Genomic DNA, 19,084 nt, shown 5'->3' with positions numbered 1-19,084 from the left:
TTGGGAGGATCTATTTTGCAAAAATGGAATATAATATTAATAATTATGTTTTCATAGTTGTATAATCGCCTCAAACTAAAAAACTTTGTGTTTATCTGACTGTCCAGGTGGAGCCCATCTCTGATATCGAGTCAGAGGAAGAGGTGGAGGTGACCGACATTAGTGATGAGGACCCAGATGAGAGAGATGAAGAATTTGAGCTCTTCTCCCCTCGCCACCCGAGAGCACCTGACCACCACCACCGCCTTGCTAACGGCTCAGCTGCAGCCCAACATCATGCCCATCCTGATGAGGACCTGGATGAGGATGTCTTCAAAGCCCCTGCTCCGCCTCCACCTGGCTTGATGCCCTTCTTCACCTCGCAGCACACACACTCCAATGTGCATCGCCTGCTGCCCACCCTCAAGACTGAACCCGTCGAACCAGGGGACGGTAACACACCCCCACCTCAGACGGGCTCATCGGGGGCTCCCCAGACGAAGTGCATCCCCCTCAAGCTGCGCTTCAAGAGGCGCTGGAGCGAGGACCAGCGCATGGAGGCCTCACAAGAGGAGTCAGACGACAAGAAAGTGCGACCGGAGGAGGAGCGGGAAAGAGAAAGGCAAAGTAATGGGCGGATGGAGATGGAGGAGGACGGGACAGGCAGCGGAGAAGGGGACAGTCCTCCCCCGTTGTCGTATGAGGGCTCTTTAGCCACGCCGCTGAGGGTGAGCGCTGAGCTGCATCGTGCCACTGCACAGCTGTCTCTGGAGAACAAAGACTGCTGATGAGAGACACAGCTCAAACACTACTGCTCCAGTAGCACTGGAGGTGGTACAGGAGTATGTAAATGGTTCCTCTGTAATCCCTCTCCCACACTGACAAACTAGATTCCTGAAACCTCCAGTGAACTGAGAGCACAGTCCAACATACACACATATAAAACCAACACCTCAGAGACAGCCTGACTCTTGTTCTGTCAGATCCCCCACCAGTCCTCTGTCTGGATCAGGGCTCTTCTGGGACACATCCTTTGGGAGGTGGGACTCACTCAGACTCAGCCATCCCAGGCACAGTGACTTTTAACAGGGCTGACATCAGAGTTCACCTCCCACCTGGCCAGTGAAGCTCCAGACGCCCTGCCCCAGTAGCACAGCTCCTGCCGTCAGGCCCCATCAGTTGAATCAGCAGCCAGTCAGCACTTTCCTCAGGGGACACACACTCCCTTATAGCCCAGCAACACACCTAGGATGACAATGTGCACACTCCTCCCCTATGCTAATTCTCTTATACGCTGACGGGACTTTGATAAGTGCCTGTATCTAAAACCCACAGCCCTGGAGTGATGTGGAAGAGGACTGCTATGAGTAATCATTCTTGAACTCATGTAACTCCTGTAAAAGTTTGCCAGATACTGAAAAATCATGGGGGGAAAAAAGGAAAGTGTGTCTCCAAGATTGAAGAGTGGGGCTGTTGGGTGTTGACTCTTAAACCTGGCCCACTCCACTCAGGGAAGCCATTTGCTGTATGTTTATTGGAATCATGCACACACACAAGCAAAAAAAAAAAAAAAAAAAAAAGGAAGGGGACTCACAGTCAAAGCATTGCTTATGGACACTTTAAAATGTTCACTGCAACCCACGACTGTACACACATTTTACACACACGCACGCACACACACACACACACACACACAGACTTTGACTCTGGCACACTGTTCTCTCAGAGCTTTTGACTTTTGTATATCCTTCCTCCTGTCTCTCTCCTGTCCTGCCTTCTCTTTCTCTTGCGGACCACCTGTGGAAAGATCATGACTCCACTCACAGAAATAATTTTAACCCCAGGGAGATGTGAGAAGAATGAAGAAGTACTTCGCTGTAGAGGAAGGAATGCTGAGGGGACGACAAGGGAGAAGGCAGCAGGGGGGAAGGAAGGGGTTTTGAGGGGTTTCCGGTAACTGTTAACTAGCCTTCTTCTCACCTCACCTAACACGGCTTGTATACTGAAAAGAGTTTCTCTCGAGTCCCAGCAGCACAGAATCCTAGTTCACCAGCTAAAGCTCCTCTAACAATCATAGATAGTGTTAAACTAAACCAGCAAAGACACACACACATGCACACACATGCACAACACTGCCTTTAGCTATTAAACATGCTCCCTCCCTCTCCCTCTCTCTGTCTGGACCACCAGCTCTCCGTGTAGTGGCGTCATCCTCAGGTCCTGAGAGAGTGTGTGAGACTGCCAGGCCTGTTAACTACATGAGTGTGAGAGCCTGAGAGAGCAGGGAACATCTTAGACCTCACACACACACACACACACACACACACACACACACACACAGACACACACACTGCCTCTCTATGCCTTGTTTTTATAGCATGTATAAAAGTGCAAACTGAGCTCTAATAACACACATACAGACTATATCTTTATATATTCTAAATGAAATTATTGAGAAAGTGAGATTTTAAAAGAAACCATAGCATTTTAATGACATGATTGATTCAGGATTTTTTGTAAGTGGATTATTTTGAGTGGTAAGATGTGTGTCATGCCGCTCGCTTCATGGTATGGAGGGTGGGTGTGCAGAAAACGAAGAGGGGTGGGGGTGTTTCTTGTACATTTGTTTCATAGACAGACAAGCCAGAGAAAAACAGCACACACAGGCCAGTCTACACGACCAAGACCGACAAGAAAAGAACAAAAAAAACAGGACTGGAACAGACTGCTAATGATTCAGATGTGTGGCTCTCTCTGCTGTTCACTTCATTTGCAGTAGCTTGCCCTTTCAGCGCGCAGCACTCTGCTATTTCCTGTCTGTACAGTCTAGCTCGGCTCTGTGGGGTTCTCCCTGGCCGGAGCTGTCCTGGCCCCAGGCCACCTCTCCAGGCTCCGTGTGTGTGCGTGTGTGTGCATGCATGTGTGTGTGTGAGAGAGAGAGAGAGAGAGAGGTGGGGGTATGCTCTGAATTAGCTCATGGGTTATTAGTGAAGTAGTAATCTTTTCTGCCTGTTAGCATAATGCTCAGTTCACAGCAGCTCTGGATTGGGGCAAAGGGAGAGAGAGGGGGTTTTAATCATTACTATAAGATAGCCTTGAAAAGTCTAGAGCTGCAACAAATAATCATTTTCATTGTCAATTAATCCGTTGATTAGTTTCTTGGTTAATCGATGAGTTGTTTGGTTTATAAAATGCCAGAAAATGTCCCAAGATGACGACCTCAAATATCACAACCCAAATAACTTCAGTTTACTGTCAGAGGAGTAAAGAAACCAGAAATAATCACATCTAAGAAGCTGAAATTTTGATGCATTCTTTCTTTAAAATGACTCAAAATGGATTAATCGATTCAGGAAAATAGTGCTGATGACTAATCGATCACGCGTTGCAGCTCTAGCAAAGTCAGACATGTGAGACCCCTCCTCAAACTATGCACATTCACACATACACAAATAATTTGTGATTATACTTTAACATCCCGGAGCTTGTTGTCTCAGCGGCCAGGGCGTCCAGGCGTCTGATTGGCTAACAGAGCCATGTTGACCGGCGGCCTGCCTGTCCCTGCCTGGCCGGCGACAAGACGGATCTATAGCAGCGAACTGTGAGATAGATGGCCTCCAGGCGGTCTGTGTAGCTGAGCTGATTGAATTTCCTCATCAGACCCCTGTGGTCTGGACTGGAGCATGTCACAACATGCACAGACACTCCTCGCACACACACACACACACACACGCACGCACACACCCTTACCCCCACCAAGTCCTGTGTCTGTATTTGAACTGACCGCTGCCTTACTACTACTTGTCATATCTAAGCATCAGATGAGGCATCAGTCTTACCTGCTCTGCACTCTTTTTCTCTCTTCTTTCTGTTTATTTTTCCTCGCTCGGTTTCAGGCGTCGTCTGACTTCCTGGTAACCGTAGCGTGATCTGACTCGGTCATGATATTGCAGGGTAAAAAAAAAAAAAAAAAAAAAAAGATTGATTGGACTCTGATTGTAACACAGGCTCTCTCTCATCCTGTTTCAGGCAAAGAACGGTAGATAAACAGCACAAAGATTACATTTCTCTATCAAAAGAATAAAGATTTCTCAGTTTATTTTTCTGATGTCGATATTGCTATTGATTATTGTTGTTGTTCTTATTGTTCTCATTGGGTTATTTACCTCTCCACCTGGCATTATTGTTATTCCATGGATCTGTTAACTGTTGCTTTTTATGTTGTGTACATCTCTTTGGATGATGTGAACTCTCCTCCCCAGACTTCATTCCCTGCTTCAGACTTTCAAGCCCCCCAAACCTAGAGACCTTTTTCTCGTCTTTAGTTTTTACAAATGTAATATAACTAAAATGTGTAATATTAATTTTGATGCTGACAGAGAAATAACACCGGGGACTGAGAGGGAAGGGCAGCGGCGGAGGATTTTATTTAGGGGCAGAGGGGGAGTGATTTTATCTTTTTTGTCATGTATTGTAATTTTTATTTTATAATGTTTCTTTTTCTCTCTCTTGCTCTTGTATATTTTTTCTTGTTTTTTTGTTTTTTTTGAGGGGGGGCTGTATCATTTTAAAAGAAGAAAAAAGATGTGTATTGTTTGACTGTGTAAAGGTCTATCTTCTCCCTCTTTCAGTCTCTTCTTTCGCCTCGTCTCCCCCGAGCAGTTACATAACACTCAGATGGAGAGATGAGAGTTAATACCATGATGTAACATTGAATTTCTCCACTTCTTTCGTGTTTTTTTTCCAAACTTGTAATTAAGCTGTAATCAGGGTTAATTAAAACTGGTTAAAACCCAATATGAATATCCCGGTGTTTGTTTATGTCTGCCCTTCTTTCATACATCCATGTTTATTAATGACTCATAATCAGACAGTGGAGTTTTATTATTTGTAAACAAAGAGATTAACCCCTGACTTTTTGTCTCGTCAGCAGCTAGCAGACAGTCACATGGGGCCTTTTGGTATTTCTGTGAAGCTACTTTACAATTACAGTGAAGTACAAAGAAAACAACATCACACCAAACACTTAAAGCCTTTTGAAAAGTAGGCCTGGTTAAAGCAACATTATGTAACCTTTTACCTTAAAATGACAGCTTCAAAATCATTTTGATGGTAGTGTCTCAGCCACTCTGTCCCCCTATCACTTGTTTCTGCACTGTAACTTCAGTGAGAGGGTAGGATCACAGCGTTGCATACATGTAATGAGATTTGTTTGTAGTCAGCACCTACATTACGTCTGACAAATTGTTACAGACCTGCGATTTGTATTTACAACAGTGGTGTTGCACTCAGACACTGTGGGGCAAAGATGTGGCATTTTTTTTGGAAATATGCGTTCTGGTGGAGACTTGTGAGAAGATTAGTAGGCTACATGCTAAGTGGCTAAGGCTAGGCTAAATGTAGCTTCCATATAGTACAAAGACTGGAAATAGCGTCAAACAGCTAACCTGGCCCTGTGAAAATGCAAAAAAATCCACCCACCAGCCCTGTTAAAATTATTAACACGTTATTTTTCGTCTGTTTAATATGTACAGAAACCAAAGTGTAAAAGCATCAAGTCATGGTTTTATGCGGTGTTGTGTAGCGGGCTATTTCTAAGCTACGTAGCGAGTAACTTTCGGAATACTCCGCTGGTTGCTAGGCAACAACTCAAGGCCGGGGAAAAAACCCAAACCATAAAATGATAAATGGTCGTTTTAACACTTAATTGTTTGTACGGATCAAACAAACTAGATTTAGCGTGTTATTTTGTGAGATTTGGTGCTATTAGGGTGTGATTGTATACCTTCGACAGAGCCAGGCTAGCTGCTTCCTCCTGTTTATGCTACTCTTTATGCTAGCTTTTTTAGCTTCAGGTCTTCTAACTTTTCTACAGAATGTGAGTATGCCTATTTCCCAAAACATCTAACTGTTATTTTAAATGTAAGATACAGTGTACTGTCGTGATTTAAAAAATTAAGAAATCTTTTGCACGATTCATCAAAATTGTATTAAAATTTCAATATGGCTCAGTGCAATGTTGAAGTCGCAAGAAGCTGCAATATTTTGAAAAAGTAAAAATGTGTGACAAAACCGCATTATAATGAGGTACTGTAGATGTTATGGCCTGCAAATGATATGAGAAAACATGTTTCTTCCTGTCACAGTATAATAATCACAATATGATTTCTTCGACCATATCATGCAGCTCTATTTTGTAAAATCAGAGATGTCTTATTCATTCCCTAAGTAGTCATTTGAGGTGAGGTGGTTTGCAAACATAAAACCACACATTCATACATAAAAACCCCAAATATACTTGTGTAAAGAATAAAAGAAGAGACATCCAAATCCATTTATGATGTAAAATCAGCCTCCCCTTCTTCTATCACTCTTGATTTTCATAATTTTTAATTGTAAAAGAGGAAGAGCAGCCTTTTATCCTGGCCTTCATGATCCCTGAAGCTTTGCGCGGATGAAATGAACACACACATACACTCATGGCCTCTGAGGTCGTACGTTTAGCTGTGATAAAGAAAAGCACTTTGTCTGCGGTGCTGTTGCCCACTCACCCACATAAAGCTCACATGAGGCTCGCCCATTTACCTTTTAACATGACGTCAGTAGTAGCTCCCTTGTCTTAAGCGCACTTACAGGCACATTTTGTATGTAAGAGGAGGAGGAGGAGGAGGAGGATGAGCTGCTGGAGCAAAGAGTTGCTGCCCTTGAGTGATTTTTAATGTCATAGGGACATTTAAAGTAAAAAAAAAAAAAAAAATGCAATCCAAAACAAGAAACACCATAACATGCAGCTTCATCCCATATATATATATATATATATATATACACACACACACAAATATACAGAGACATGCACATAAAAAAATCAATTCAATGACATCATCAGAGGTATTTAATATACGCTAACAGACAATCATATTTTAAACAAACAATAGTTTGCTTGCTGATAATAATAAATAATGTCTGAAGTAGATCTAAGGGCTGTTACTGAACAGTGAAAGGAATGAAAAAAAGAGAAAATAATTTATAAACATCACATTTATAAGAGACTTCTTCAACCTCAACACTCTTCTGAGAATGAATCATAAACTTATCTTGTAAATAAGTGTGTAAAATAAAATAAATGTATCTATAAAGCACAATTCATACCCAAAGGCGACCCAAAGTTCATTGCAGGTGAAGGAAAAAAGCACATGAAAGAAATGACAAAAACAAAATAAAACACAATTCAAACAATAAAAGTAACCAAACAAATGTACATAGAATAAAAATCATAAGACAAACTAACAAGTAAATTTGATATTAAAGAAAATTAATAAAAAGCAGCGGTAAACAGGTACAGTAGGTCTCAACTCTGAACACTTCTGGCAGTTTCTTCCAAATTTGAGCATATTTTAAGATAGGAGTTACAGCGATATACTGTTCTCAAGCTATACCATGCAGCATGCAGCATCATCATGTTTGCTTTTGACTCTGGGGACAACCAGAAATCCAGAAGCAGTGGACATGAGAGGTCTGCATACTGAGTTCAAACTGGGTTAAGAGATCTGATAAGTATCTCGGGCCTAACTTACTAAGACTTGAAGAATAGGGTTTATATTTTTTCAAGTCTATGTTAATGACTCACTTCTAGCGTGCTTGTATGTACATTGAAAGAGCCACTAATGGATGTAATCATTCATCCTCTCCATACTGGCTGTAAAGTGATCCCTTTCTAACATGACCACACTGTGCAAGGTCAGGGAGAAAATCCACAGTACTGTGTTCATGCAGAAATGCATAAAGGTATAGCCCGAAGTACTACGAGGCTTCAGCTTTCTGGTAACAGAAAGACAGATTTCTTTTGCTAAAATGACTTTGGATGAACTCACTAACTATAGCTCCGACTACTGAAGCCTCATATTAACTGTTAGCTGGATATTGTGAAGCATGTTTGCGCCGAAGGATGACTCTGGATCTTGTCCTTCACCTCTTACCGAGTAATCACACTTGCAGCCTGCACGGAGAGGAGGGATGATTACGACAACAAAACCCTTTTTCTATCTTCATCGGAGATGTGATTATTGCAGTGAGACAGACTTGTCAAAATCCAAAAGCAATAGTGGTCAACCTTGGGATCTGGACCTGCTGGGTTATAAGATGATAAATGGTACAGGAGAGAAGCCACATCTTGCTCTGCTGCTACATAAATGAAGATTTTTCAGAACTTTTCACAAATCTTAGTTTATTTTATGTCAAATATTGTTAAGTTTGACCTCTTCAGGCCCCTGACAGTTATTCATGTGAAACTATATGATCGTTAGCAAGAGTAAATCCCTCTTTAGTAGGGCTGCAACCCCTGTTGTTGATTATTTTCATGAATAATCGATTAATTGTTTGGTCTATGTGACGTGTGACTCCTGCTTTTACCTTGTTTGACCTTAGTGGGGGTCACTGTATGTGAGGTGTCTGGCCTCGCTGTAGACGCACCAGTCACCCAGGTGCTCCATTCACAGCAGAGCAGAGAGAGAGAGAGAGCGACCACAGGAACCACTGTACTCTCTCACCTGTGCCACATCCTTCTCCCTTGCTTCCTCTGAGCGCCTGCTTTCGCAGAAACCTGCGCAGAGCCAGCTCCATGCTCCACATATAACCACGACCTATGCATCGTGCACCCGCTGCACAGCAAGAAGCCTTTGTGAATGCACACACACACACACAAATACAACTGTTGCATCCTCCGTGAGAGTTACGGTACGGTGACATACGGAGGCATGCTAGTAAGTTCACCACATCCTCCACCGTACAGAGAAAAGCTGCACCGCACAGGAGCGAGCGACGGCGCGTTTATTACGCCGAGCGCAGACGAGTGTGTGCGCACATTGATGTGGTTTGTTTGAAACTCTGGTGCTTGTATTTCCTTTTTTTCTTTCCTTCTCGCCGATCTTTCTGATTGACACATTTGACCCTAAAAGGAATATGTTCATTTTTTTCCCTCGTAGTTTAGAGGAGTGAAATGTCACTGGCCCTCCTGATGTGTAACGGATGGATGAGACTTGATGAAACGGACCTAACTTGGCTTTTTCTGTGCACCATGAAAACAAAAATGGTTTACTTATCTCTCTCTGCTTAGTCATTTCACATTGAATGTCTCCCCCTGTTGTTTGAATACTGCACTGCATAGTGTGCAGCTGTAAATTGCTTTATTTCTTAGATTGGAGATGCATCTTCGTCTTTTACTCATTTGTCTGTGAAATGACATAACACAACTTTCAACATTGTTTTTGTTTGGATCAGTTCCTCTCTGCTGCTTTAAGTAGCTTGTCACTTTATGAGCAATAAGCTCATTGTGTATATATATATATATACAATGAATATCAATACATACAATATATATAGTATATATATATTTAAAGAGCTTTTTACCTCACAAAAAAATAAAATAGCAACAACAGCAACTTCTGATTCTTTTTATATAAATAGCTTTTTCTTGTCTTTTTTGCTACAGACATCCAAATCTAACCCGATGGCGGTCCAACCGTGGCCCTTTGGCCCCACTTTGGGCAGCCATGGTCTCCAGGGACCATGGGATTTGTTTGTTTTTTGTTATTGCACATTTCATAAATGTGGCAGTTACTTTAACTACATGTTTATATTTTCAAACAACTCAAAAACGAAGAAATATGCTGTAAATATTCAAATCAGGATATGAAAACCCAATTAAACATGCATGTTTGAGAGTTTAACTTAAGTAGACTTGTGGGTGGGAGCACACATTTTTTCATTGCTCATATATGGTTATAATAATGGCAATCGCACTGAGCATTTATGTGCAAAATTTAATGCAAAAGTTAAATAATGGGGGGATGGATGGACTTGAAGCTCATTCTTCATCTTGTCTTTTGACGCAGGCAGGAATCTGTGTGTCCAAGGACGCCTGTCCCTGAGAGTCCTGTCTTCAGGTCCGGGACATGACGTGGACCTCGAGGAACAGCTGAGAGGTGTAAAGTTACTGCGAACAAGAATGCAGTGAGCACAAAGGCCTACTGTTCTCCATACTGGAGCACGTATGGATGCCGGCCTTGTGTGCCACTCTGTTAGGCTTTAATGATATTATGGTCCGCTCTATGTGCTTTTCTAGCCATTTAACAGTGCCGTGGAGCCAACTGCATTAGATTGCAGCATTTATCAGACATTATTAGACATTATGACTCCTTCTGTAAGCTATAGGAGCACACTTGTCCTCTGCTGATACTTGATACAAAGAGCTGTTCCACTCCTTTAATAACAAACTCCATCCCTTAAGGCCCAAGGTAAAGAGTACACAAGGTCAGTGGAATAAAATAAAAGTACAAATCTATTAAAAGACTCTTGGCCTATTGTGTAAAATTGCACAAAGCTTTAGTCTTATTTTCTTCAGACCGAGGTAGCCTGTGGGGGATTTATGGGTAAAAACTGAAACTGAAAACTCAAAAGAAGCAAAAATAACAATCATATGAACCTCATGGTGGCACTGCAGAAAAAATCAGGAGAGAGCCTAGATCTATAGGATGCTAATCTGAGAAAACATGAATGTTGTATGCCAATACATCTGGTAGATTTTAAGATATTAAAACTTAGATAAAAAGTCAGGGCATCAACAGAGCCATTTGAATTCTTCCTCTGGTCACCATGTACGGAGGACCGAAACTGCCAACATCAAAAATAAATGAACAAATCAATAAATTAATTAATATTCCATAAATTGCAAACCTCAAATCGTACCAGTTAATTGCCACACTCCGCTGTGGCAATTAAAGTAAATTAATAGGGGAATTTATACAAATGTAAATAAGTACAGGAGCAAATAATAACAATAAATAAACATGAATATCAATGTATGTCACGTTTTATTGTTAATATTTATGTTGCAACTAATGGCATATTAACTACTTTATTTGTTATTTACATATTTATCCATTTATTTGTTTTTGATTTTGGCTGCTCCGGTCCTCCATACTGTGAATGCACAATCCATCAGGTATTTGTGGAGACTAACTCTGGACCACAGTGGTGGTCCCAACCAATACTGGCTGCCATGCTGCTAGCGTGGCTAATAAAATAAGTCATCATAAAGTGGTGGATCTTTGCTGAATATTTAAAATCCAAGGCCATCTCTGATGACTCCATCCCTTTAGGTAACAAGAATCCATAGCTGCAGGGACGGTGAAAGACTGGCTTTGAGATGAAACACTGTGCATGACTTCAGGGTAGTTCACTGGAAATCCACTCTAAAACCTCAGGATCTGAGTTTTATTGTTTGTTTTCATCATTTTATTGGAGAGCACCATCTCCATGACTGCAAAGCTGTTGTTTTGAGAACCTTCTGGTGCTTCATTTTTCTATTTTGCATGGATGGTCTGACTGAGGCTGAGTGAGAGGTCACGGTAGGGGTCAGAGGTCAGAGGTTATGCTACTGTGAGCGTTTCTGCTTCAAGAGACCCGGAGGTGAGAGACATTCCTGAGGTCCTGGCTTTGTGTGGAGTTAGCTGTAGTTTACAGATATGAACAGGGGGAATGAAATAAGAATAATGCTGAGTCATAGACCAGTTAATTTAAAATCATTTGCTGTTTGAGAAGAGTATTTAACCAACATAACTTTGTCAAGCTCACGTCATATCATGCTCCATCTCTTTTCTTTTGGACTCACAATGTTTCTCCACTTCTTCCCTCTCTCTGCTTTCCTCTGCTGCTGTCTGTACCTGAGGCCGGACTGACAGCAGAGCCCAGCAGGAGAAGAGGGTCTCTGGTGTTTGACTGACAGACCAGTGATGAGCGCACAGAGAGAGGGTGAAGGGTGGAGGTCAGAGTTCAGGCTCCCATGGTGAGGGGGAGAGCAGAGCTGGGGAAACTGAGAGGGGGGACTTGCTAACAAGGTGGGGTGATTGGTGGGGTTGCATGTGAGGAAAAGAGATGAAAAACCACACAGCAAATGGTTACTGGACACAAAAAAGAAGAATCTACAGTGGGGTCCAAAAGTCTGAGCCTACTAGTCAAGTTATTTCTTTTTTTTGAAACCCTGAGTCAAGCTATGATGTTACACTGAGACAGGCCCTCTTTGCTTAGAATAACAATTTGACTTTGATACTTTAAGACACTTTACTTTCTATATCCTCAAACCTTCTGATCATGTCCAGGTTTATATGACAATATTACAGATTTTCAATGTAGTGTATATTACTTAATCTATATGATATGAGTCTGATGTGAAACTGAATTGTCTTGTGTAATCCAGGTCTCTGGAAGCCCCGAGATCCCACACTGATTTGAAAAAATGTTGTTTACATGTGCGGTCACGTTTGTGCACCCACTTCAGACGCTTTTAGCTTAACAGCCACAACTATTTTGGCTTTAAAAAGGTTGTAAATAACGTCTTTTTAAATCAATGTGGGATCTCTGGGCCTTCAGAGACTTGGATTACGCCGGATGAGCTGAATGGAGCCATTTTGTGTTTTTTCTGTTTTTGTTTGTTTGTTTGTTTGTTTGTTTGTTTTTACATTTTGAAACAATAGTTATCATGTGAGATCCAGAAATGTTTTGTGGTTTATGTAATCAACTCCTTTTATTACTTTTTTGTTTTTGACAGGACAGAAAAGGTAAAGAGAAAGAGGGGACGACTTGGAGAAAAGGGCCACAGGTTGAAGTTGAACGTGGGCGCTGTGGTGAGATCACAGCCTCTGTTCTTGGGGCACATGCACAGATGACTTTCCATCGGCATGGAGGTGAGTAGATAATGACCAAATTTTCATTTTGGGTGAACTTATCCTTTAAGGCAATTTTGAAACAGGGTCTCTGCTGCTGCACAGTTTGTCCACCAGAGAGCACTGGCAAGTTCATTTTTGAATTGTAAAATGTGTCATTCTGTGGGAACCATTTTATAATAACCAAATTCATCAAAAATGTTGTGTGCTTTAAAAGAACTAAAAATATGGGTCAATATATTTTTATTAGATATTTTGAACTTTGAATTACCAGTATCAAAGTCAAACATCTAAAATATGCTGCATTGGAAACCCAGTCCAGTCCCTTCAATCTTAATGGTTGTAAACTGCAGATTAGTCTACTACAGTGGTTCCCAAATTGGGTTACAGACCCCCTCGGCGAGGAGGAGAGCCACTGCAGAGGCGTGGATGAGCAGGGGAGAAACGTGGAGTGAGACTATGTTTACTCTGAGAAGAAAAGTTTGCAAGGAAAAGTTTGAGCATCACTGGTCTCGTGCATGCAGAAATGGCTGGAAATGAAAGTGGAATAAATGTAATAAACACCAAATATATTAAAAGCTGAGAAGAAAGATACGTCTTCTGGTTGAAATGATTCAGTGTTGTGTTCACTTTAAAGAATATGTTCCCCCAAAAATGAAAATTCAGCCATTATCTGCTCACCCTCAGGACTTGTCCTTTAAGGAGGAGTAATTATGAAGCATAATCAAGTGTGATGTAAACTTCTCAGATTGATTTGATTGATTTTGAAATCTAAATTGTTCAATGCCTGAAAAGAGGGAAAGTATCCATTGTTTCATAATAAGATTTGAGAAAAGTCCAAAATAATTTTTTTTTAAAAAAACCTTGTTTACCCTGTTAGATATTCAGCCTATCAGGGGTGCCGACTCCAGAGATGGAAAATTATAAACTTCTCATGGACAAGTAGCTCATCCTTTAACTTGTAAGTTGTAGTTCTGAACAATTACAACTAGATGTCACTCTACATCAACATTTAATCAACACCCAGCCGTGTCTCTGTCTACTCCCCTCTCTCTGCACACACACATACGTGCACACACACAGGCAAACTCACATCAGTGGTAAACAGACTCTTACAAAATAACCAGCTTCCTTTCAGCCAATCAGAACTTTCTTCTGTTTTTAGGTCTACTCTTCTCTCCCATCAGTGAGCTTGAGTGGATTCAACATGCATGCGTCGGATCACACCGACAGGGGGCGCTGTTCCTGTGAGATCCCGCATGGCTGTCTGTCTCAGCATGAGTCTGGTCTTTACTACACAGAGTAGGAGATTATGTAATGTTTACTATTATGGCACTATATCTTTTACGAGCTAGTGTGATTTTTCTTCTTCTGTGCAGAGATTACAGCTCACAATACAGATGTCATACATCAAAGTGATCACACGTGCTAGGATGGCCGTCTTGCGCACGTGCCCTCATCTCAAACATGCACATCTTTCAGTCAGTGCTCAGCACACCGGCTCGTCTCTCCACCACTGCCTGCAAGTTACAAACACGGGGTTAGCCGAGTTTACGCCAGACCACGCCCCCTCGGTCCAGCTGGTGGCAACACTCTTGATGACATCACCGCCGCGCGCACCCATTGGCCCTGAGACGTGGCACACCTGCCCAATCGCCTGCCGGTGAAGTGACGTCAGCCGAGACCGGTCCCGTTGACTTTCAGTGGAGTGGGCGGGGCGGAGAGATTACCGACGTCAGAGCCAGCGGGATGCTGCGCCGTGATTGGCTGTTGGCGGTGAAAGTGAGCGTCTGTTGCTGAGAGAAAAGGGAGAGGGAGAGCGCTTTGCAAGGGGCACCGATGCGTCGGCTGCGCCACATATGAGTTGACCATCTCTGAGGCAAACTTTTCAAACATGCACTCGTGCTCATTTTGCTCCTGTGTCAACGCCTCTTTCCTGTTTGCCTGAATAATAACACAAAAGAGCAATTAAATGCACTTTGCAGCAGTTTGTGTGCTGAGCCACAGAGCAGAAACAGCCGCATTGTGGTGCTTTAATCCTGCTGCACCAGCTTCTATCTGGACAAGCAGAAGGGTTGATGCATTATCACCGTCTGCTCAGGGATGGCACTTGTGCTGTCAATTATGGTAAACATACTCCTTTTCAGAAGGGGAGGGGGCATTTGTGCCTTTCTATTGGCTCTCAGTTTTTTGCTCCCTCCTCTCGACCCTCCCTCATGCTGTTCCTATGGTTCCCAACGCTCTTATTGGATACTGTAAAGTTTGGGACAGGACACCGGTCTGGCTCAGCATCACCGCCGCCATTGGCTGGACCCCACCGTCTGTCAACTGGACTTTGACAGCTCGCCACGCCCCCTGGTCTGTGGCTCCGGCGCTGATTGGCTACTGTACCTGTCAGCGTTCTCTGATTGGTCCGTTCGCCCAGCTGTTAGTGGTTCATTCACCATTTTGTGACTGTAGTGGAAAAGAAGACCGATAGTTTTTTATATCCCTGTTTGAGTTTCTGTGGGGGAAAGACATGTTTTGCGGAGGAAAAGTAAAGTGTGAGTCCGGACCGCACAGTCGCCAAAGCCGACAGCCGAGGGATGTTACCGAGAGTTGTGCGAGCCTCCTCATCAGCAAAATAAGACCATAAATCTTTCTGTGGCGAGAGGAAAAGCTCTGTTTGGGTGAGTTGAAACTAAGTTAGCGAAAGGCAGCGACGCTCATCCGACGTGAATTTTCCGTTTTCAGGAGCAGCGGGTTAGCACGAGACGGGAGTCAACTGCCAACGGTCGGTCGTTTGTTCCGACACCGTCCGGAGAAATGGAGTGACACCGCTTGCGAGCCGAGGGAAAGGGGAGGGGTGGGGGGGTGTAACAGCCTAAAAACTTTCTCAAATGTTTTACCGCAGTCCCACGGACGACCGGGGAACATTTTAGCTTTCCTCGGGCGATAATACAATATTGTTGAGTACTTTTCCTTGACCTCAGTTGTCGACTTCGGCGTGGAGCAGCGCTAGCGTAGTAAAAAAACAATCGACCTATTTGCAGCATTGCAGCGCAAATGTTTACTAATAGCAACGCAGGCTCGTTTGGCGTTTATAAAAATGGACCCGGGAGAAAATGGAAAATAACAAGAGTGCGTACAACATCCCCGCTTCCTTGTGGTCTGACTGGCGGTGTCATTATGTGGGTACTAGTAGTCTGCTACCGTTGCGTACTACGACTACTACATCCACCACTACTACTAACGTTACTGAGCTGCTTACTAGAGCGAAACACCAACACGGGAAGATTCCTGCTTTTTACAAGTTTTTAAAAATCATACGGACGGAGTGTCACCTCGCTGGCTCCATTAAGGAAGCTTCTCTGGAGTGGTTGCGTGTATACACCAGGCGTTGTAGTGGATATTTGCATGCCAAACATCGTTGTACGAGGAAGAATTAGGCCCCTTCTTGTTGGGATAATGAGACGTCACTTGAAACCGGTTGTGTGTGTTTGTTACCGGGCACCGTGCAGCAGAGCAGACCGGCTGACTGCCTCGAGTCATAATATTCCTTTGACATTGTGTAGCGCCTCTCGTAGTACTCGCAGAGATCAGCGCAAAGAAGCCGGGGATGCATTCGGTGTTTTCTCGGCTTTTTCCCTCGCCGACACTCCACTTTTCTGCACTGCAATCAGTGCAGAAAGCACCGCTGACATCTCTGACTGGGCAGTTTTTTTAACAGTCTTGTCAAATTTATTTTTCTCCGTATTTTCACTCACAGGAATTTAATACTTGTTTTTTGACATTTGGACTTCAATTCTCCTCACACAAAGGCACGCGTTCCTCATATCTACATTATTGCTCTTGTTTACGCAGGAGACAAATCCCTGATGGTGTAGGCATCTTTGCATAGCTTGTAGAGCAGTTGGCCATTGATGTGGCATTGGCAGTTCTGCCATTTGGTCCCAAACAGGAACAGTCACCTCTGATCTATGTTACTGCCTCCTGATCGATATGGGCCAGAATGCACAAATGCCAGGCCTCAATGTTTCTCTTTTATTGATATAATATCTACAGTCAGATATGCCACCCACTAAACAGCTGCCAGTATTCATAATACGTCACAATGGATGTTCTCCATAACAAGCGCAGTCACACACTTGCATGCACACACATACGCGCATCACAGCTCGCCCTCTTGCTACACCTAAAATACCCTAACGAAATGTTTTCTTATACTTGTGTTACGATGCCTGTACGATCGCATCCCACTCACTCATGTGCACGTCAAACAAAGTGTGTGTGTGTGTGTGTAACAGAGAGCATGTTCTTTTTTTGCTGTTTCATGTATGAGTGTGTTCCCCGGTGACCCAGTTAAGGGCAAAGCCGCCCTGCCATGCTCAAGTGTACGAGGGCCACGGTAGGCTTCACGATCACTCCTGTACTACTGTCCTCCTCCGTTGTACCATCGCACGTTCTCCTCTCTCCATCCCTGTCCCCGTCACTGCAGCCCTGCGCCCATACAGACACCCATAAAATGCTTTTAGGAGAGGGATGAGCTGCAGTGTGCCTGCCTGGTAACTACGTATACACTCACACTGACATATAGTGCAAACGCAGCGTTGAACAAGGTAGACGCAACCTGAAGACAGCTGTATATAGTCGTATACCTTGTGAACTATAAGCAGCTGAAATGCCACCACGTCTCTCATGCACACACGCACATCCCGTGCCATGCCAGTAGGGCATAGGCTAAATTCTCTGCGAACGTCCGGATAAACTGGCAAGAATGTGGAGGTTTATTAGGGGTTGTATACTCTAGTAATAAATACTGTACAACTTCTTCTTCTTGTAGTGTTGACGTTGGGATGAGTTTCCCTAGTAAATGATCGTTCTGTGTGTGTGTGTGTGTGTGTGTGTGTGTGTGTGTGTGTGTATGTGTGTGTTTGGCGCATACGTGCACCTTCATCCAACCTGCCAAAAAATCACCAGCAAGGTGCTCTTTGCATGAAATTTATATTTTTAATTTCAAAATTTAAGAGTCATAACAGTTGTTTTTATTTATTTTTATGTATGGAAACGTGTACTGACCAGAGTGTGAGCTTGCGTGTGCGTGTGTGTGGACGGGTGTTTATACAGCACCATGAATGTGTGAGACGATATATAGGTCCAAGGGAGATTTTAACAGTGTATGCATGACTGCACTGTAAATTCCAGGGACAGCGTTTAGTGTGTGTGTAAAGTTTGATGTTGCTATGTCGTTGAGGGGGGTCACGTTGTGTGCTCCTGTGTGTGTGTGTTGGGTGAAACAGCATCTTTTTGCTGTTTAAGGAGGAGTCCAGTACGACGCCATGGAGACTATAGCCGTCGATTTTCCGCCTATTCAGGATTTACAGTAGCTTTAGACCAGAGCGGCAAATATCTCACCCTTAACCTGCTCCAACGCTGGAAGGTGTAAACGTCTTGAATTGCCTAAATTATGACTGAGTTCCTCTCTGCTTCGTCTGGATTCAGCTCATGGTTCAATCTTTTTCAACAGTCAATCCTTTATATTTTTCATCCAAATTTCTGATTAATAACATATGCACTGAAACAACACTCAAGAGAAGAGATTTTGATTTAAACTTGCTCTCGGTATCTTGGATTGTAGCGAACAAACAACAAGAGTTAAAGGTCTGCAGTTATTTTCAATTTAGGGGATGCCTGTCGAGCACACACTGTGAGTGTAATGCTTTTGATCTTTTAGGGAAGAATCGGGACTATGTGAAATGTTAAAATCCTGTGCCATTTATTATATGGCAGCACTGAAATTATACATACTTCATGAATAAATTCATGTACCTTTCCCTGTAATTTACTTTGACATATCTGGTGTCTTTGGCAACTTTGGTATTTTGTCTGGAATTGCAAATGAAATTCTGCGGATAAGACGATTGCTTATCCACACGTGTTTTAGCTTAAAGCCAGATTCACAAACGTGTACACATCGTTGAAGAGTTAAAATGATTTTCACTCTTGAATTCCCAGTAAGAAAAACTTACAAGGCTTTCTATAACAAAAAGATACTGGTTACAAACTTGCACCACACACTCCGCACAGACAGTAAGGATACGTCAATGTCTAATTCTACAAGTTATGCAGATAAAAGTCTCTTCATACAGACTGCGAATACACACACACATGCCTGCTGCTGGCTTATCAGCCAAATTGTGGAGCATTTTGGGAAGCCATGAGAGCATGACCAAACACATTTTTCTGAGCTAAGATCAGATCCTCCTGAGTCATTCAGTCAACCATTCAGTCGGCCAAGTGGCTCTGACTCCTTCCTGTCTTTTCCAGTGCACGACAGTAACTTTACAGGACCAAAACTCCCAGTTCAGGCCGACATGTCTACTTTAATGAAGGGTTATTTGGCCTGT

The 19,084-nt window shown here is 42.9% G+C and overlaps 2 protein-coding genes across 2 annotated transcripts in view; both read left to right on the top strand.

The window, feature by feature from the left end:
• Positions 1 to 4,776, top strand: part of erfl3 (Ets2 repressor factor like 3) — a 53,548-nt gene extending 48,772 nt beyond the window's left edge. Inside the window, exon 5 of the mRNA XM_084357239.1 lies at positions 108 to 4,776. Within this exon, the coding sequence (XP_084213365.1) occupies positions 108 to 767 (660 nt within the window). The 3' untranslated portion in view covers positions 768 to 4,776. The remainder of the gene's footprint in view (positions 1 to 107) is intronic.
• Positions 4,777 to 15,121: 10,345 nt separating this feature from the next.
• cicb (capicua transcriptional repressor b) overlaps positions 15,122 to 19,084 on the top strand; it is a 34,321-nt gene continuing 30,358 nt past the window's right edge. The window contains exon 1 of the mRNA XM_084357618.1: positions 15,122 to 15,367. The gene's annotated coding sequence lies outside the window, so the exon portion shown is untranslated. The remainder of the gene's footprint in view (positions 15,368 to 19,084) is intronic.

The sequence above is a fragment of the Pagrus pagrus genome (assembly GCF_965226575.1).
Source record: "Pagrus pagrus genome assembly, chromosome: 7".
Lineage (NCBI taxonomy): Eukaryota > Metazoa > Chordata > Actinopteri > Spariformes > Sparidae > Pagrus > Pagrus pagrus.
This window is presented reverse-complemented; position numbering and strand designations above follow the sequence as displayed.